Genomic DNA, 22,115 nt, shown 5'->3' on the forward strand with positions numbered 1-22,115 from the left:
AGGTCAACAAGGTTCAGGACACCTTGGACCCCTCAGCCAGCTGTGTCAGGAACCAGCCCCACTCACCAGTGGTCCTACACCAGCTCTGGGACCCCTGGGCCCTGCAGTCAGACTCCAGGACCCAGCTCTTCCTGCCAGTGAGTCAACACTAACCCTAGCTTCACACAACAATGGGTAGCCACCAGCCACAGGATCTCCTGGACCCCAGCTTCACCCCAGGGTTCTGCAGCCAGCCACCTCATGACCCAGCCCCACCAACCAGTGGTGGACAGCCTCCAAAAAAGGCAGGACCCGGAAACCAACTGGACTGGAAGCCAGTCATGCCTTACAGACCACCCACAGTAGCAGCCCACCACAACATAAGGACCCATGAAGCCCACATAGAGGTTGAGCATAGACCTCTGGTGACCAGAGGGAAGTGTACTGCTGGGAGCATTGAATGTCTCCTACAAAAGGCCACTTCTCCAAGTTCGGGAAGCATAACCAACCTACCAGATATATAGAAATAAAAACAGCAAGTTAGGCAAAATGAAGTGGCAGAAGAATGGAGGAACATGTCAAAACCCCAGAGGAAGAACTAAGTGAAGTGGAGATAGGCAGTCTACCCTAGAAAGAGCTCAAGGTAATGATTGTAAAGATGATCAAAGAACTCAGGAGAAAAATGGATGAACAGAGCAGGAAGTTAGAAGTTTTGAACAAAGAGTTAGAAAATAAAAAGAAATCAACCAAACAGAGGTGAAGAATACAATAACTGAAATGAAAAATACACGAGAAGGAATCAACAGTAGACTATATAATACAGAGGAATGGACCAGCAAGCTGGAAGACAGAGTAGTGGAAATCACTGAAACTGAACAGAAAAAAGAATGAAAAGAAATGAGGACAATTTAAGAGAGCTCTGGACAACGTCAAAAATACTAACATTACATTATAGGGGTCCAGAAGGAGAAGAGAGAGAAAGGGGCAGATAACATACATGAAAACATAAGAGCTGAAAACTTCCCTAACCTGGAAAAGAAAACAGACATCCAAGTCCAGGAAGTATAAAGAGTCCCAAACAAGATCAACACAAAGAGGACCAGACCAAGATACAATGTAATTAAAATGGCAAATATTAAAGATGTAGAGACAATAAAAAAGCAGCAAGAGAAAAGCAACAAGTTACATACAAGGAAACTTAAATAAGGCTATCAGCTGACATTTCAGCAGAAACTGCAGGCCAGAAGGCACTATATATTTATATAAAGTGAGGAAAGGAAAAAACCCTACAACCAAGAATACTGTCTACTCGGCAAGGCTCTCACTCAGATTTGATGGAGAGATCAAAAGTTTTACAGACAAGCAAAAGCTAAAAGTGTTCAGCACCACCAAACTAGCTTCACAAGAAATGTTCAAGGGACTTCTCTAAGCAAAAAAGAAAAGGCTGCTACTAGAAACATGAAAATTACAAAAGAAAGAAGCTCACTGGTAAAGGCAAATACACAGTAAAGGTAGTTTATCAACCATGCACAAAGTTAGTAGGAAGGTTAAAAGACAAAAGTAGTAAAATCATCTATATTCACAATAAGCAGTTAAGGGATACACAAAACAAACAGATGTAAAATCTGATGTCAAAAACAGCAATCATGAGGGGAGGAGAGTAAAAAATACAGCATTGTTAGAATGCAATTAGAATTAAGAGATCAGCAACTTAAAATAATTATTCATATATTAATTTTGTTATATACAAACGTCATGGTAACCCCAAACCAAAAATCTGTAATAGCACACACAAAAAAGAGAAAGGAATCCAAGCAACACTAAAGATAGGAATCAAATCACAAGAGAAGAGAACCAAAGAAGAAAGGAACAGAAAAGAACTACAAAACAACCCTAAGACAATTAAGAAAATGGCAAAAAGTAGATACATATCAATAATTACTTTAAGTGTTAATTGACTAAATGCTCCAATCAAAAGACACAGAGTGGCTGAAGGGATACAAAAAAAAAAAAAAAAAAAAGACCTGTATATACACTGTCTACAAGATATTCACTTCAGATCTAAAGACACACACAGATTGAAAGTGAGAGGATGAAAAATGGTGTTCCATGCAAACGGAAATCAAAAGAAAGTCAGGGTAGCAATACTTACATTAGACAAAATAGACTTTAAAACAAAGACTGTTACAAGAGACAAATAAGGACATTACATAATGATCAAGGGATCAATCCAAGAAGATATAACAATTGTAAATATATATGCATCCAACATAAATCACTTAAACACATAAAGCAAATATTAATAGAAATAAAGGGAGAAATTGACATTAACCCAGTAATAGTAGGGAATTTTAACACCCCATTTACATCAATGGACAGATCTTCCAGGCAGAAAATCAATAAGGAAACACTGGCCTTAAATGACACATTAGATGAGATAGACTTAATATATATAGAATACTGCATCCAAAAGCAGCAGAGTACACATTCATTTCAAGTGCAAATGGAACATTCTTCAGGATAGATCACATGCTAGGCCACAAAATAAGTCTTTCTAAATTTCAATTTAAGAAAATTGAAAACATATCAAGCATCTTTTCTAACCACAATACAATAAGACTAGAAATCAACTACATGGAAAAAAACTGCAAAAAACAAAAACATGTGGAGACTAAACAGTATGTTACTAAACAACCAATGGATCACTAAAGAATTCAAGGAGGAAATCAAAATATACCTGGAGACAAATGAAAACAAAAAGGCAAGAATCCAAACGCTACGGGGTGCAGCAAAACAGCTGTAAGAGGTAAGTTTGTAGCAATACAAGCTTTCCTCAGGAAACAAGAAAAATCTCAAATAAACAACCTAACCTTAGACCTAAAGGGAACATACCTCAACATAATAAGGGCCATATATGGTCAGCCCACAGATAATATCATGCTCAACAGTGAAAAGCTGAAAGCATTTCCTCTAAGATCAGGAACAAGAGACAGATGGCCACTCTCGCCACTTTTATTCAACATAGTATTGGAAGTCTTAGCTACAGCAATCAGAAAAGAAAAAGAAATAAAAGGAATCCAAACTGGAAAGGAAGAAGTAAAATTATCACTGTTTACAGATGACATGATACTATACATAGAAAATCCTAGAGATGTCACCAGAAAACTACTAGAGCTCATCAATGAATTTGATAAACTTGCTGGATATAAAATTAATACCGTTGTATTTCTATACACTAACAACAACTATCAGAAAGAGAAATTAAGGAAACAATCCCATTTACAATTGCATCAAAAAGAATAAATTACCTAGGAAGAAACCTACCTAAGGAGGTAAAAGATGTGTACTTGGAAAATTATAAGACACTGTTAAAAGAAATTAAAGATAACACAATCAAATAGATATATCGTGTTCATAGATTGGAAAATTAATATTGTTAAACTGATCATACTACTCAAGGCAAGGCAATCTACAGATTTAATGCAATCCCTATCAAGTTACCAATGGCATTTTTCACAGTACTAAAACAAATAATTCTGAAATGTGTGTGGAAATACAAAAGACCCTGAAGAGACAACATAGTCTTACAAAAGAAGAACACAGCTGGACATATTACTCTCCCTAATTTCAAAGTACAACACAAAGCTACAGTAATCAAAACAGTATGGTACAGGCAAAAGAACAGACACATAGATCAGTGGAACAGAGTAGACAGCCCAGAAGTAAACCTACACATTTATGGTCAATTAAGCTATGACAAAGATGAAAGACTATACAATGGAGAAAAGACAGTCTCTTCAATATGTAGTGCTAGGAAAACTGGAAAGCTACATGTCAAAGAGTGAAATTAGAACATTTTCTCATATACAAAAATAAACTCAAAATGGATTAAAGACTTAAATGTAAGACCAGAAACCATAAAACCCCTCGAGGAAAATATAGGTGAAACACTCTTTGACATTAACTGTAGCGATATTTTTTGGATCTGTCTCCTGGCAAAGGAAATAAAAGCAAAAATAAACAAATGAGACCTAATTTAACTTAAATGTTTTTGCACAGCAAAGAAAACCATCAACAAAATTAAACGACAACCTACTGAATGGGAGCAAATATTTGTAAATGATATCACTGATAGGAGTAAATATCTAAAATATATATATGTGATACAATTCAATATCAAAAACAAACTGCCCAATTAAAAAATGGGCAGAAGGCCTCAACAGACATTTTTCCAAAGAGGACATACCAATGGCCAACAGGCATATGAAAAGATGCTCACCATTGCTAATCATCAGAGAAATGCAAATCAAAATCACAATGAGATATCACCTCACACCTGTCAGAATGCCTATCATCAAAAAGAACACAAATAACAAATGATGGCAAGGATGTGGAGAAAAAGGAACCCTTGTGCACCATTGGTAGGAATGTAAATTGGTGCCGTCACTATGGAAAACATTATGGAGGTTCCTCAAAAAACTAAAAAATAGAACTACACTCCTGGGTATATATCCTAAGAAAATGAAAACACTAATTCAAAAAGATACATGTACCCCAGTGTTCAGAGCAGCATTATTTACAATAGCCAAGATATGGACACAACCTAAGTGTCCTTTAACAAATAAATGGGTAAAGAAGATGCAGTATAAATATATATATATATATATATATATATATATATATATATATATATATATATATATATATATAGGAATACTACTCAGCCATAAAAAGAATGAAATTTTGCAATAACATGGATGGACCTGGAGGGTGTTATGCTTAGTGAAATAAAGCAGACAGAGAAAGACAAATACTGTATGATATCACTTATATGCAGAATCTAAAAAATAAAACAAATTAGTGAATATAACAAAAAAGAGACAGACTCACAAATACAGAGAATAAATCAGTGGTTATCAGTGGGGAGAGAGGGGGGGAGTGGCAAGATAGGGGTAGGGGATTCAAAGGTACAAACTATTAGATATAAAATAAATAAGCTGCAATGATATATTATACAGCACAGGGAATATAGCCAATATTTTATAATAACTATAAATGGAGTATAAACTATAAAATATTTGAATCGCTATATTGTATACCTGAAACTAATATAATATTGTAAATGAACTATGTCTCAATTTCTTTAAATGACAAACACTACTATAGGGAAAAACTGTATTACCTATACCCATGCTTGCTTTGCTATACTGCCTCACTTACATAGAAAAGAGCAAAATTGGAAGTATTTTGGTTGTTCGTGTGTTGCAGGAGGACGAAACAGTCCAGAGTCTATCTTCCCCTTGTCCCCAGTGCAGAATTCCAAGACTGGAGAATCTGAGAAGTAATCTGTATTATACCAAACAGAGGCTTTAGAGACCAGGATTCAAACCCGACATCCATAACTTTCTGAGTGACCCAAACAAGCCACTTAATTTCTCTCAGTCTAATTTTACTCACATGTAAAATCAATATAAAAATATTTTCCTCACTGGGTTGTCCAAAGGATCAGATAAAATAATGTAGGTAGTTTTAGTACATGGTTTCTTTTATAAAGTATCTCACAAAAGTATTATATTACTTACTGACAGGAAATAGATAGTATTTTGAAGAACAGTCTTAAAATTAAGAAAATTTAATAAACACTAGTATAATTTTGAAGGAATTTTAGGAGGTCATGAACATTCCACCAAAGCAGGAATACCCCTCTACATCTGTTTAAATTTTCCATTGATTTTATTTTATTAATTTATCCACTCATTTATTCATTTAATAAATATTTATTGAACAACCACTATATTTGATCCAACTGCATCAATGTTGGGTAGCCATTAATTGTTCCTAAGTTCTTTTGTATATTGAGAACAATTTCCCTATTACCTTAACCCCCTAAAACAACACAAAAATCTTATCCACTTCTATTGAACAAAACTCCAAACATCTAACGTGTATGAGGTCAAACTTCCCTAGGTCTTGAATCACTATTCACATTAAATGTCCAAGTCTCTTTACTAGTCTAGCCACTTTTGATAAATACTAATTTCACAACAGACCCCTTAAAATATGGTAACCCAATTAGAACACAATACTTTAAGATGTAACCAGACCAAGGCAAAGGTCTAATCATTTTATGCTATCTTTCATTTAAGTCTTAATAATAAATTTATTTAACAATACTCATAATAATATTAACCTCTTTTGAACATTGCTTTGAGATTACTGCTATTAAATTTATGCCATTTACAGCACTCTATCCTCAATTAATGCTGCTGTAAAAAAGAAGTTACCTATGGAAATATGATGGGGGTTAGGCATGGGATTTTCTCTTAAAGAATATTAGACAAGACTCAGATACAGGCCCACTGAAAATCTGTGATTCATTGTTTGTCCACCTTTAGCAATATTCTAACTCCTACCAAGAGTTTTGGAAATACTGCTTTATTTCACTTAGATAATAGGACTTTTATTTGAAAGCACTAGTATTTTTTAAAGTAAAATCTAAAAAGTAGGTTATTAATGTATTATTTCTTAATATGTAGTAATATTAAAGTCACCGGGTTGAAGATTCATTTTTCAGTATAGCTCATCCATTCTATTGCCCACACTTTAATTCTCCTTCTAGCACCTAACCCACCACAAAGAATTTTCCAATGACAGAGGTTGTTTCCACCTTTTCTCAGCTTCATCACATTCTTGAATCCAAAAGAAGACATAAAGTTAAGAATGACATAGAAACATAAGTTAGATAATAATATAAATATTGACTATTTAGAAAATAATGACTATGAGAATTCTAAAAGTTTAAATTTATGGGATGCATAAAGCTAGTTCTACAAACACATTCATGGCTAAAAGTGCTTTTATTAATTAATAAAAAAATGTTGAAAATAAAGTAGTCAACTTAGAAAATTAGGAGGTATCAGAAAACAGACAAAAGAAAAAGTATAAGAAAAACAAAGAAGAGAGAGATGATAAAGGTAAAAGCAAGATTAAGTAGTTGGCAAGCTGAAAAACAGCAGAACTGACAAGTAAACCTAAAAGCTGGATCCTTACTGGGGAGTAAGGGGGGAATGATAAATAGAAAAACCACTAGCAAGTAAAAATTGAGGAACAAAAGGGAGAGAACACAAATATGCAAAATTTAAATAGAATATATAACAGCAAATAAATGGAAAACTTAAAATAAGCGATATTGTATTTTAAAACAATACTAATGTTTTTGAAAATCTCATTGAAATATACAATTTTCTAGGAAATTTTTTTCCTGGCAAAACTGACTTAAAGAGAAAAAGAAACTTAAAAAAAAAATTATCTCCATAGAAAACTCTAAGCCTAGATGTTTTATGAATATATTCTTTCAGAATTTTAAGAAATAAGTGATTCCCACTTATTTTTTTCACCTGATGAACTCAAATGTTTATTTTTATTGATTATACTAAGATGAAATCATTGTCCTCTTTTTTTATTTAAGTATAGTTGATTTACATTGTTTGATTAATTTCTGATATACAGCAAAGTGATTCAGTTATCTGGCAACAAATACATATCTGTCAATAATTACCTTAAATGTCAATGGACCAAATGCTCCAATCAAAAGACAGAGTGGCAGATCGGATTAAAAAAAAACAACCAAGAGCCTACAATATGTTGCCTTCAAGAGACCCACTTCAGGCAAAGGACACAAAAAGAATATAAAAAAAGATTCCCACTTATTAATAAGATGTTGTCTATTCAATAGTTTTACATAGCCTTCCTCCACAAAAAAGGAGGAAAAGCTTTCCAATTCCATGAACTCTGGCACTAAAATTTAACAAAGAGAGTACAAATAAAGAAAAACACAAACTAATCTCATTTACGAATACAGGTGCAAAAATAACTGTAAGGTAAGCAAATAAAATTATGCAGTACATTAAAACAAGACTACACCATGACTAATTAGGGTTTATTTCATCAGTAAATTTGAAAAACAAAAACCAATAAGACATGCCATAAACTAAAATGCAATTTCTCATAGAAACTCCTAATAAAGTGGACTAGCATGATTTTTAATGATAAAAATCATTAAATCAACAGTCAGTATAATACTTACAGTAAAATATTAAAGACAATTCCATAAGTTAAAAACTAAATAAAAATACCTGCTATCACCTGTATTATTTAATATTATTCTTGATATTCTAGGTAGTGTATTAAAAGAAGGGGTGAAAAAAAGGAACAAATAACTGCTAAAAAAGAGGAGAAAACATATCAGCTGAAATATGACTAGAGCTAATAAGTCTGACAAAAAGGGAAGTTATAAAATGAATCAGCAAAATTTACTAACACCCCCAAATATAGTAACAAAAATATAGTAGTATGAAAAATATCTCATTCATAAGAGCAAGTAAAAATATTAAATATTATAAAGGAAACATCAAAGGAAAGGTGCAGAATCTGTATATAAAAAACAAAACATTGTTGAGGGACAGAAAAGAATTGAGTAAGTTATTTGGAATGGAAAGATTCAATGCTAAAAAGATTTGTTATCCCATAGTTTTATAATCTTTTTTTAAAAATCACTTTGCAATTTTAATTAACAACATCTAAATCTAAGATAAACTTTAGAGAAGTATACAAACACCTTAAAGAATAATTATGAATGAGGTCTTGCAATACTTTTCAAAGATACTATAAAGCTACAGTGATTAATATAACCTAGCACTGTAAAAGTCTAAGTAGAAAGATAAATGGAATAGAGCCAAAAACTGAGAACTGGCTCCAAATATGTAATCAGTATGTAATAAAAGATGTTATTTCAAGTCAGATGGGATACGATGGGTTACTTAATAAATGATACAGAGATATTTGGTTAACTTGAGAAAAAAAATTAAGTTATATCTCTGGTTGAAATTATACTCAAAATATATTCAAGATGAATCAAAGACTTAAGTGTATAAAAATATAGTCAAAGAACTGGAAGAAAATATAGTAGAATATTATATAATTTTAGACTGGGAGAAGCCTTTCTAAACAAACCCCAAACAGAAAAAAAAAAAAAAAAAAAGAAAAAAGAGCATTACAAAAGGGAGGCAAAGATTTAACAACAAAACCATAAAGTAAAGAAAATGACAAAATATACATATATGACAAATAAAGGCTAATACCATTAAAATATACATTAAGAGCCTTAAAAACCATAAAAACTAGACAAATCCTTTAAAGGAAAAATGGGCAAACAACATAAACAGACAATTCACAAAGGAAGAGACATTTAATACAAATAAATTCATGTAAAACTCTTCATTCTCAATAAGAATCCAAAGAATTCAAATTAAGTCAGCAATAATATGTTATATTCCCTTATCAAACTGGCAAGAAATGTTTAAAATAATAATACTTGCTACTGAGGGCAAGGGAATACTCGCATATACTGCTGGTGAGAGCACAGAACACTATATCTGAAGGGCAATGTGAATCAAAAGCCTTTTTTAAAAAGAACACCTTCTTTGACCCAGTAATTTCACTTTTTAGAAATATATTGTAAGAAAATAACCACTAATTGACACGGAAAAGTATTAAAAAGTTACCCATGTTCAAGGTTTTCTTTATAATGACAAACAATAAAAACAACTTAAATATTGAATAAAAGACTCAGTTAAATTATAAGAACCTCACTTTATGCAATATTTTCTGCAAATAAGAATAATAGTTTAGAAGAGGACCTAATCAGGGAAATTCACAATATATCATTAAGTGGGAAAAATAGATTACAAATGAATAGTAAACGGATGATTCCAATTTTAAGGGAAAAATTTTTTATGCATAAATTAAAATGGAAAGGATATATACTATAATACAGGTAGAATGAAAAGGCAATTATATTTTCCTTTGGATGTGTTTATATACTTTTTACAATAAATGTATATGAATTTTGTAATGAGGGAAAAATAATGAGATATATAAATACACACGCTTGAGATACACTGAACCCTGATAACCCACTGTAGTATGTTTTTCTTTTCTTTTCTTTTAATTTATTTTTTGGCCGCACTGCACGGCATGCAGCATCTTAGTTCCCCGACCAGGGATTGCACCGGTGCCCCCTGCAGTGGAAATGAGGAGCCCTAACCACTGGACCGCCAGGGAATTCCCCTAGTATGTTTTTCTTGGAGATAGTATTTAGATCACCCTAAAATTTCAGGATAATTATAACTAATTTTGGTGGCTAATAACTGATCTGATCTCGCCTACAGCAAAAATGTATGTTGAGTTTCAGCAGTGGCTGAATCAAACTATTTGAACACTACTTTAACTAATTTTTTTTCAATTTTTTATATTATTGGTATACTTTGTGTATAATGTTTATGGTGACAAGATATTAAGATGTAAAAAGAGACACTTACATAGAGTAAATCAAAATGAAAAATTTAGTAAGAATCTTATCTTCTATACCCATAAAACTGAGGGTAGTACACAAATGAAAGTTTACATTTCACATACAGAATCCAGAAAAGAAAAAGTTAAAGAATTTGAAAAGCCTAATTTTGCATGTTTCACTTTTGAGATTTATATATTTTGATTATATAAAACTAGTACAGTTTTTGCATTTTTAGAATCAAAAATAAAGATAGAAAGTGGGAGGGGGAAAGATAACCCAAAGCATAAAAACTCGATGCTGAATCATAACATAATAAAATGTTAGCTTCCACATTACTGAGAGAAAGCAAGACCCCCATCATTCACGCTGGCAAAAGCTTGCCTTTGCATAAACCATTTCTGTTCTCACTGTCATAAAACCAATGACTTTGGAAAGGGAAGAAAACACAGAATGACGTGCAAAGTAGCACACACCATGTTATTGCAGCTGGATAAAGAATATGTCACTAATGACTTTCTTTCCACCCGTCAGTTTTAAGTTGAGTTTCTTTTTTTTTTTCCAAAATAGCAAATGGCCTTTATGAGTACAAAACAGAAGCAGTGAAATTCAAAATAATATCCAATTTCCACTTGATTTTGATACTGCATTAGTTAATAGAATGAGTTATTAATTATTTCTTGGAAAAGATAGAACTCCCTTTTCTCTTCATTTGAGTTGAACATAACATGCCTGAACACTAAGCAGTTTTCTGTAATAAATTCAAAATAATATTTTCATCAGATAGTTATCGTGAAATGTTCCTCTTAAATGAGGAATTATCCATGGGAATATTCACCTGAAGTCATTTGATAAATTCAGAAAACTAATGTAATTAAGTTCCCAAGTTGTCAGGTCAAGTCAGAGTGATGACTGTCTGTAAGGGACAACTGAAAAAAATTAATTAATGACAATGGATTCTATTCATGATACCAAAAGCTAGTGATACAGCACTTCATCTCCACAAAGGAATCAACAAGAGAGAACTGGGCAAAAAGTATAGCTTCTTAACTGATAGGGCAGCTTAATTCTGTAATGGATTGGGACTGCCGGCTTCTTAACATGTTTCAAAATAATAACGTCGATCACTTATCTTTAAAAATAAGGATGCTCATTCTCATCCGGGTTGGAGATCATGAAATGTTAAGTCCGGTGAAATCTGATTGAGATTAATCAACCTACAATCCTATGGGCAGTTAATAACAACCACAGCTTTCCCTCATGAGGACTTTCTTAAGTGCCAGGCAGTTTTAAAAGCTTTACATATACTAATTCTCTTAATGAGCCTATGGAGTAGGTATTTTTATTATCCTCAGTTTAGATACAAGGAATTCAAAACATAGAAAGCTTCAGTGACTTGCCCAAAATCACTCATCTAGTAAGTGACAGAGCCAGGATTTGAACACGTAAACAGGCCTCAGAATCCAGCCATAAACCATAAACAGCACATTCTACAAAATCCTTTTTGACAGTTACTACAGCTGACCCTTTTTGATCAGAAGAAATTCAAATCAGTGATTTGGATTCATCAATTAAGCTATTATTATGATTTCAAAAGGAAGGATTAAAATTATCTCTAACTTAATTTGTTCATCTTTGACATAACCTTTTTTCTTTTTCATACTTTTTGTTCAGTAAACTAATGAAGTAGTTTACCCTATAAGTTATATGTTTATAGACTAAAAAAGAAAGGGCAAAACTTTCGTTCTAAAAACATCACAAAAGAATAAAGTTCAGGAACACACTATACATTTACCCTCTCAGATGTAAACAAATATTAGAGGTAAGAATTTAATGTTAGGGCACAGAAGATAAGCAAATGTGTTGTGGAACAAAATAATATTTCTACATTGATATGTTTGATATTCTGTATATTGTACCTTTAATTTCTCCGAGAAGTTCACTGGTATTTAATCTTTCCATTTTTTCCTTCCAATCTTTCGAAAGTAGTTTTTCCATGCAGGAGGAATCTATTAAAATAAAAAAGTAAGTATTAAAACTATTATACATGTATTTGATTAGTATTAAAATATTACAAATACAGAAGGCTGTGGAGTTTACGGAGAAATTCTGTTATTCAAAAATAAATGATTAAAGCTATTTTTTGTTGTTGCTGTTTTAACCCTAGGATACAAACAATTATATTCCGTTATCTACTACAAAATACCATAACTAAATTTTTTTTGGCTGGAAGATTATTTAAACTATTCCCACGAAAAAAAAAGATAATGCTCAATAATCTTATCTTGGTATTATAACTATAGTTAATTAATATTCAGCCAGCATTTATCACCTCTTAGACCAATTGGACAGAACAAGGGGCTTTTTCATACAAGCTTAAGTTTAGATATTATTCCTTTCAAGCCAGGTGATGTTTTTTAAGTCCAAGCAAAATTCATGTGCTATTCAAGGAAGAATGATAAATCTTCAAAGGAGAAGAGACCAATCGACCTGTAACTACTTAGTCCTTAAAAAAGAAATAAACATACGGCAACTTTTGTAAAATACCCATTTAGAGTAAAATGCAAAGAAAATAAAGTCATGATGTCCTCTGTCCCCCAGTAACGAAAACAGTTAAAACTTTTCTCTTATATAAAAAGAGACGCATGATCTTTTCAAGAAAAATCCTTATTTAAACGCTGCTTGACCTATTGCATTTCTAAATAGCATTTCTAAATAGCATACTAGATTACACTTGTTTCTATTAAGATTCATAAAGTTTACAGAAGTTTAAATTTTAGAATGTTCTAATAATTAGCAAATTTTTATCAATGAGTTATGTTTTTCTCTCTGTTCAGATGGATTTGCAACTGGAGCTACTGCTTACAACTATTTACGTGTATCTTTTAAGCCTCAAATCTTAACAAACAGGCCATGTTTCCAAAAGGGAAAGCAGATTTAAACACTCAATCCTCAGTGCAAAGAATACTCCCATTAAACTTTAACATTCCAAGTGTCAAAATTCTGATAACTCCTTTTTAAAATTATATTTAAAATAATTACTTCAATTCCAAATGCCTTTTCTCTCCCATATCAGTACCTATCTCTTTAGCATGTTCCCTTTCATTTTTTCTCCAACTTCTAAATCCTCCTTGAATTTTTCAGAATGACAATAAGGTCAAGATGGATCTGAAGGGTTTTAGAAACTAGATAAGCTTTAAAAAGAAGACAGTGAGCCCCGGGTAAGAGATGAGAGGACCACTGCATGGTTAGAAAGTATTGGTGAAAACAATTAACGTTTGTTCGTGACATGATCAATCAATCAAGGAATGGATAGAATCCAGATCAGTATGTTGGGAAATCGCTGATGAAGAACAACCATATTAGCTCTCTATCACAGAAGCTAAAGTTCTTTCTAAATAGAAGTCAGCTTGATTCTATTAAGTGAAAGCTCCCTGCTCCTTCCCTTACTTCTTCCCTTCTTTCCTTTCCTCCTTCTTTCCTTCCAGTCTTTCCTATTAATTATTTTCGCAGGCTTCAACAAGTGACCTACCACTGTGATTAAAAACTGGATTCTGAGTGACCTGCTAATAGGGCCTATATGCATATGCGTATGTTCAGTTTGTATTTAATTTTCAAAATGTTCTCTTGTTACTTTTATTTTAAATTCAGAAACAAGGTGTATACTTTGTTCCACACATATTTTGTTTTTATGCTAAAGTCATAGAAAAGATAATACTAATTTGAGAGTTAAGGAGCAAAATCTTCAAAGCCATGCCTATCAGAGATTACTTTTTCTCAAATCAGGTCTAAATTTCTGGATGTAACATTAGACCATGTATAAGAATAATCAACAAAATGTCTTCAACTTCCTACCTTACTAAGTTTTGTTACTTTTTTTTAACCTTTTCATACATGTTATAACATTGTACTAAACTGATAATCACTGATATGAACGCTAAAGCATAACTTGATTGGTTAAAATTTGAGTTGAGTGCACATATTATAATGGTCAAGACAAAAATCCCAATTGACTAGTAATGATCCAAAATTCACAGCAAGTTCATAAACTAGGATTAGATACACACTAAATGTAAAACAGGCTAAAATATGTCTCTCATTTCTATTAATAGACCTGAAATCTTTCAGAGCTCCAGAAAAAGAATGCTGAAACTTCATGGGAGAAAAACAGAACTATATGGACAACAAGAATATACACTTCAAACATTTATCAAATAAGTTTGAAGACACAGCTTTACATAAAAGCTAATCATTAATAAAATGGTTAATAAATTCAAAACATTTCACATTCCTATTAGAAAATTAATTCTCACCATAATGCTGAGTTAATCTAGCTCTATGAGTTCCCATTTCAGTAGAAGACACTGAGGGGAAAAACATAAAGCAGGCTTTGCAAGTCTATATTTATAGCCCATGAAAATATTTAGTAACAATCACTGATTGCCTTTATCTACAGGACAATAAAGGTCACTACATACAACTTTATCAGCATTTAATCTCAATTCTGGGAGATTCCAGGAATATTCAAAACTGTGAGAAGGTCTCTTGAAAAACTGAGCTTTTTCACCTAATTATCTGTCTGCCAGACCTCTAAGGGCATACATACCACAATTAGTACTAAACACAACCCACACTGTAATGTGAAACAAGTAAGGTGAGGGAAAAAGACCAGAAGATGCAGTACCACAAGATGTACTAAAATGCTACATATGCAGAGGATACTACTGCCTCTGCCAAGACGTTTCTGACTTGAAATGAGGAAATATATGCTAAAGTTAAAAGTGAAATTTTATATTTTCAAATTTCCCACTCAAAACAATATCCAGGTAAGGGTAAAAATGAACGGTATTCATCCTCCTGTGCCACATACGTCAACTACATTAACAGGACACTAGCTTTACAGAGGCGATTCATCATATCAGACTTTGCCCCTTTCTGATCATGCACAAATGCAAAAATCAAAGAGGTCAAGATAAGTAAAGAAGTCCAGTTTGCCTTATGTCCACGCAAAGAGTAAGCCCATGTTTCAATTCAGTACTTATGCAGGATTCCAAATGGAAAAAAAAAGAACTAAACATCACCCGAATATTCTTGGATAACTCTACACAGATAAATATGCCACAGTCCTCAAAACAATGAAAAGATATACAGTATATTTTATTATCTGAGTTTGACTACTCAAATTTTAGTATGTTGACTGAGTTGTTTTCAGCTAAACAGGAAGAAACTACACACCTTTTGGAAATTATAGTATCACGATATTATAGTATGTGTCACGGTAATATGTACATATTAAAAATGAATGTAAGCCATAACACTTCAGTATAAAGTGGAAAATGCCAAAATTAATTCCTCTTACTTTGAAAGAATTAGTGTCCATAAACCAATACATATTCCATGAAATATGAGAGTTTATTATATTTATCTTGTCTAATTTTTGTAAATACTGTGATAAAAACAGGACTGAAAAATTGAGTTGCACTTCAATTCTTGCTTATTTTTAATCAAGGATGTAAAGGGTTCTGATATGTTATAAATTAATTCTCAGTTGCATAGCTTTTGTTTTTCCTTTTCCTTTGCAAATTTAAGTTTTTCTATTTCAATAACCTTTTTCTAAGGAAAAAAGGAAAGATATCATAATGGATTGCAAAGCAATGTTTCTGCTTCCTAAATACCTAGGTTTCCTAAATACCTAGGTTTCAGGCCAGGTAAGTCAGGAATGCTTTATCGTGCTAATAATTAATTTTACAGTACAAGGGAAATTTGAAGTGAGAGTATGTGAGATATTTATTTCCTAATCTATATGATGATATTTTAGGAACAATTGAAAATTATTCCTAGTTAAACAAAGCTGCAGCAGCGTTAACTACTATTCTGAGCAAAATAAAGGGTCAAAGAGAGTAAATAAAGAAATCATCATTAAAATTAAATCATGGGGGAATGGGAAAGGATAATGGGAAAAATTTTTTATCGTACTTTAAAACAATTTACCTGTGAGTAAACACTTATCATTATTCCCTTTACCTCAAAGTGATAAAGCTAGAAATGCTGAAACATTACAAACATGACATAGAAAATAACTTTAAAATACCTTAGTGAGAAACAACAATGACTGCTCCCCCTGTATACAGATCCTACTGCTTTATTAACTTTTTAAAGAAAATATTAAAGCAACCCCTTTTATTTTTACCACAGGAATCATAAATTTCAGAAGCAATAAATTTTTTATGTATCCAAACAATGATAACTTATTAAAAGTATCCTTGACCTTGGTTTACAACGAATTCTGACAATATATATTTATATCCCTGCTGATCATCAATCTCACATTTTTCATTAGGAAACAGAGATGCAGATGCCAGTTACTGTACATTTTTCCACAGTGACGAGTGCTCCACAATACAGTGGGATAAAATTGGAGCTTGGAGAGCTTGAAGAGCACTCTTAAATTTTAATTAAAACCCTCCAAGCTCACTAAAAATAATTAGACACAAAAATGTGCCAGTTTTATTTTGAAGTCACTATAACGTACAAAGCACACTCCCTGACGACTGCTCATGCTCTCATTCTCTCTCTCTCTCCCTCTCTCCAATGAAACAACTGATTTTCCAAATACGAACAAGGCGGTATAAATAGAGGCTGTTTTCAATCCTGCTCTTCATGCTGGGAAGCTGACAGAAAAGACAGTAAAGTGGGTTTTTCAGACCACACCAAATGAACCTAGAATAACTTGCCTAACCAAGAGTTCGAATCACTGACAAACTCTAGATAAAATTCAGTCTTCAAGGAACACCACGGGTTATATCACTGATCTTTTTTGATCCAAAAGCCAAACCTTTAACCTCTTAAATGTTTTTGCTTTCTTAAAATATCTCATACAATGCTATATTCCATCCTATTTTTAGCTAAGCAGCAAGAGAAAGCATGCCTTTCCCATACAGCAGGGCAATGATATAAACATCAACACAGATGCTCTGCCAGGAAGAGCTAGACTTCTCAAGCACTTGATCATTAAGGAATGCACCAACTGTTTTGGATAATCTCGTGCCAGCTCCCCTTTTGCTCCACACTCCCCTCTGGGAGTGGCCAAACTTGTCCTGATCTTAATTTTTCATTTTACTCCTCCATAGCCTCCCCCCATCCCCAAAAAGATGAGAAATGGCATTTATGCCTAGCAGTGAAAAAGCAGGCTCACTTCCCCAAACAGACCAAAACTTTTAAACAATTAACCCTCCCCTCTTCTTTCAGATAAATTACTAAGTATAAAATGCAATCTGTTTCCTTTGTTTATTCAATATGAACAATTTGTAAATGACTCAAGGATAAAATTCAGAAAATGTTGTGTTAAATTAGAACCATTATAAACATGCTAATGACTCAATGCTTCAGTAAAACACGCATGATCGGTGTGAAGAAATAGATTTAGTTCCTGTGAAATTCTGTTGTGCTGCTTTAAAACGATTTGGTCATTAAATCAGATATATTCCTTCCAGGAAAAATGTTAATTCCACAACCACTTTACTAGATAATATACTGTGAGTGTCTGTGTGTGTGTGTGTGTGTGTGTGTGTGTCAATGGGAGCTATTGAAAATGTCATTAGAACTGTTAGATGCAAGATTTTGACATGTTCATGAGGGAGAGAAAACCCCACATTTGAAAGCTGCAGGAAATACACATATAGACATCATCACACTGGGTGCAATATTCTCTCTTTGCACTGTTTTGATCTACCAAAGTCTGATAATTTTTTATAGGGACCCCTTAAAATTGGCACTTAACATACATTCATGGAAGTCACATTGGTCTATATGTGCAGGTAAGAGGTATCTCTTAACACCTAAAACAATATCAGAAGGATCATTCAAAACCAAATTCCTCTCCCATATCTATCAAAGTACAACTGCTACCTACCAATGCCAATATAGAAAAAGAGGGAAATATCCAGCAGGTAAATCAGAGGCTCACAGCCTCCTGCTGTAGCTGAGACTTCAGTGATCACTAAGACCAAAACCCCATTTCAGAAATGAGGAAACAGAGTCAAGATAAGGAAGTCACTTGCCTTGCCCGAGGCCAAACAGTTGGCGACAGAGCCCTGACTCGAGTTCAGTGCTGGTTTTACTGAAATGACTATTTAAAGCATTATTTGAACATCAGTTTTAGTCTCTACGATGCAGCATTCAACAATAGAAAATGAATAATTACATCTATTATTAATTGCTTCAGATATGAAGTGAAGCACTCTAGTTCTTTAGAGAAGGGTGCTAAAAATTCGAGGTATTGCAGTGAAAGTAAATAGCGTTCAACAGCCAATTCTCCCATACATACTCCATTACGCTAGTCTTCCTGTTGCTCCATATTTCATTTTCTATAACGCCTTATCTGTTTTGAACTAAGAGCTTTCTTTTCCTGAAGTCATCCACTGAGGAAGAGCTAAGATGCTGCTTAAAAATACTCTTGAACTCGAAAAGTAATTCCTTCCAAATTATATTTTATTTCATGTACAAGAAGTAAGTGTGTAGCCTGACACTATTTTCTGCTGCTCCATTGCCAAAGGCTAAGGTATTCAAACCATATGACGTGGGACACTGCTCTTTGGGTTCTACAAATGGTTGACTTCATTTTTACTCTTTCAAATACATATTTAACTGCTTTTTAAAAACTTTATAGAACCGTGGAAACAATGATTTTTGTGTGCCCACTGTGTCCTATTGTCCTTCTTTTGATTTCTTTGGGGAAATACTGCTGAATGCCACTATTGTCCTGATGGAGTTGTCAATCACAGGGCTTTGCTGTCTGCTTCCTACTGCTCCTCTCAGCCACACAGAGAAATTTGACCCAGTCAGAATTCTCTCCTGGAACTATCTGGAAAGGCTCTCTTATGCTCAAGTTGAAAGCTATAAGTATGTGGGCCAAGGATCAATCGTCATGGACATTCTCCCTGGCACATGGAGAGAGTCTGTATGCAATAAGAATGAATGAAACCAAAAATGCTAAGCAAAGTAGAGAGGAGCAGATAGGAAAAGATAGAGGGAAAAAACAACCTTTACATCATGTTAGCATACTTACATCCCCAAAGAGCTAAAGCCAAATTCTGCTCCTGGGATTGTTCATAATGTAAGCCAATATATTCCTGTTTTTGCTTTACACTATTTGAGTTGGGTTTCTGCCAGTTGTAACTTAGCAAAAAACCTAAACAACAAGAAAACTGTAACAAAAACTGTCATACACATTCAAACGTGTTATGTTCCAAAGTTTAACACACTGAAAATCACCAATGCATTAACTTGTACTACCAGAGTAAAACATTTATTATGCAAACCTTGAAATAAGCCTCTTGCTATATTGAAAGATATGCAACAATGTTAAGGTAAAATACTATAAGACTGATATTTACAATTATTTAGCTATCTGAATTAGGATTTTCTGAACATGAGGCAACCAAAAGAAAATACAGCAGAAATAAGGTAGAAGCTTAAGGTCATTAAAAACAATAACAACAACTCCCATCTAAGATCAACAAGCCCCGATTTCAGTTTCATGTTCGTCAAAACAGCTTCATTGTTCTGGTCAGTTGACTTCATGTTTAAAATTATAAAAAAAAATTTAAAAATAAGATTTGGGCTTCCCTGGTGGCGCAGTGGTTGAGAGTCCGCCTGCCGATGCAGGGGACACGGGTTCGTGCCCCGGTCCGGGAAGGTCCCACATGCTGCGGAGCGGCTGGGCCCGTAAGCCATGGCCGCTGAGCCTGCGCGTCTGGAGCCTGTGCTCCGCAGCGGGAGAGGCCACAACAGAGAGAGGCCCGCGTACCGCAAAAAAAAAAAAAAAAAAAAAAGTTTTTACTGATAAAATATCCCTTCCTATATGTTTTATTTATGTATTGGCAATCCATAAGAGATCAATTTAAGATAAGGTTATACTCAAGTTGGTTTTAAGGGTCCTCCATAATCTGGCCCTAGTGATTCATTTCCTATTATTTTTGCTACCTGAAACTCTTCATTCTGTTCAAATGAATTCACCAAACATACCTCCCTCTTCTGTACATGTCTTGTGTTTTTTCACTTCCACACCTTTGATCATAACATCCTCCTGATATTAATGTCTCCCCACTTCTTAATACTTATGAAAAACCTTCCTATTCTGTGCTACCTACATTAAATACCACCTCCTCAATTATGCCTTGATTTACCACTTGAAGCATAAATTCTCATCCTCTGAAAAGCAAAGTAGCACTTGCTGAGCACATATTATCTCTCAGGCACTGTATTTTTTACATTTTTTTCATGTATCAACTCATTAACTCAATTTCATAACTCTTCTACATCTACCACTGCTATTACTTACCAATTTTACCACCATATGATTAGATATATGGTCAAGTTCATACTATATTACCTAACTAAATATTAAGTTCCTTGATGGTCAGGGAATGTTTCCAATACCACTTTGTGTTCTTCCATATTACTTAAGCTCTGCACATAGTAAGTACTAAAACAAATTCTTTAATATACTAAAGAAGATCACTTTGTGTGTGTTAAGGAGTGACAGAACTACTTTTTTATTAACTATATTGATAAATAATTTAATATACATCATATAATAAATGCACCCATCTTAAATGTGTATTTGATCAATTTTGTCAAATTACACATTCATGTAGCTGCCACCACAAAGAAAATATAGAACATTTCCAAAAAGTTCCTGTATGCTCCCTTTCAGTCATTTATCCATAATCCTAACCCAGGCAACCACCGATCTGACTTCTATTGCTATAGAATAATTTTGCCTACTCTTGAATTTTATAAAAATGAAAGTATACAGTATGTACTTTTTGGATATGAATCCTTCCAAATAGCATAAAATTTTTGAGATTCAATCATGTTGCAGCATGTATTAGTACTTTGGTCCTTTGTGTTAATGGGTAGACTTCCATTGTATAAATACACCACAAATTGTTTATCCATTCATCTGTTTTTGGACATGTGGGTTTCTCCCACTTTGGGGCTATTATGAAAATCCATTCATAAGTCTTTTTATAAATATACATCTCTTTTTTCCCTCTAAAAATGGAATTTCTTCTAAACGTGGGGTCGTTATAGGCCTGACTTTATAAGAAACTGCCAAAAAGTTTTCCGAAGGGGCTGCATCATTTTACACTTCCACCAACAATGCATAAGAGGGTCTAGTTGCTTTATACCCTCATTAACACTTCTTAGCGTTGCTACTTTAATTTTAGTCATTCTAGTGAGTGTATAGTGGTATCTCAGTGTGGTTTTAACGTACATTTACATTTCCACAATGACTAAAGAATAAAATATACTTTCATGTGCTTATTGACTGTGTGTATATCTACTTTTGTGAAGTGTTGTTCAAATATTTTACCCATTTTTATATTTAATCATTTGTCTTCTTTTTAGCGAGTTTTAAGTTATTTATATTTATATATGCTTTATAAATTACATATTTACACAATTATATATATATAATATATATAATTTATTACATAAGTTATTTATGAATATAAACAGATACATATCTTTTATATATTTATATGCATTGTGAATATTTTTACCTAGTCTGCAGTATGCCTCTTTATTTTCACAGTGTATCTTTTGAGGATCCATTGTTTCTTAATTTGATATCATCCAATTATCAAAGTTTTTTCTTTATGATTAGTGTTTTCATCTAAGAAATCTTTACCTACACCAAGATCACAAAGTATTCTATATTTTCCTCTAGAAGCTTTATATTTTAGTTTTATATTTAGATCTGTGATCCATTCTGTTA

The 22,115-nt window shown here is 33.1% G+C and overlaps 1 protein-coding gene across 4 annotated transcripts in view; it reads right to left on the reverse strand.

The window, feature by feature from the left end:
- SOX6 (SRY-box transcription factor 6) overlaps positions 1-22,115 on the reverse strand; it is a 442,494-nt gene that overhangs the window by 250,703 nt on the left and 169,676 nt on the right. For all 4 annotated transcript variants that reach the window (XM_065883041.1, XM_065883044.1, XM_065883043.1 and 1 more), the window contains one exon: positions 12,250-12,339. In XM_065883041.1, the coding sequence (XP_065739113.1) occupies positions 12,250-12,339 (90 nt within the window). The remainder of the gene's footprint in view (positions 1-12,249; positions 12,340-22,115) is intronic.

Source organism: Phocoena phocoena, chromosome 8 (genome assembly GCF_963924675.1).
Source record: "Phocoena phocoena chromosome 8, mPhoPho1.1, whole genome shotgun sequence".
Taxonomy (NCBI): domain Eukaryota; kingdom Metazoa; phylum Chordata; class Mammalia; order Artiodactyla; family Phocoenidae; genus Phocoena; species Phocoena phocoena.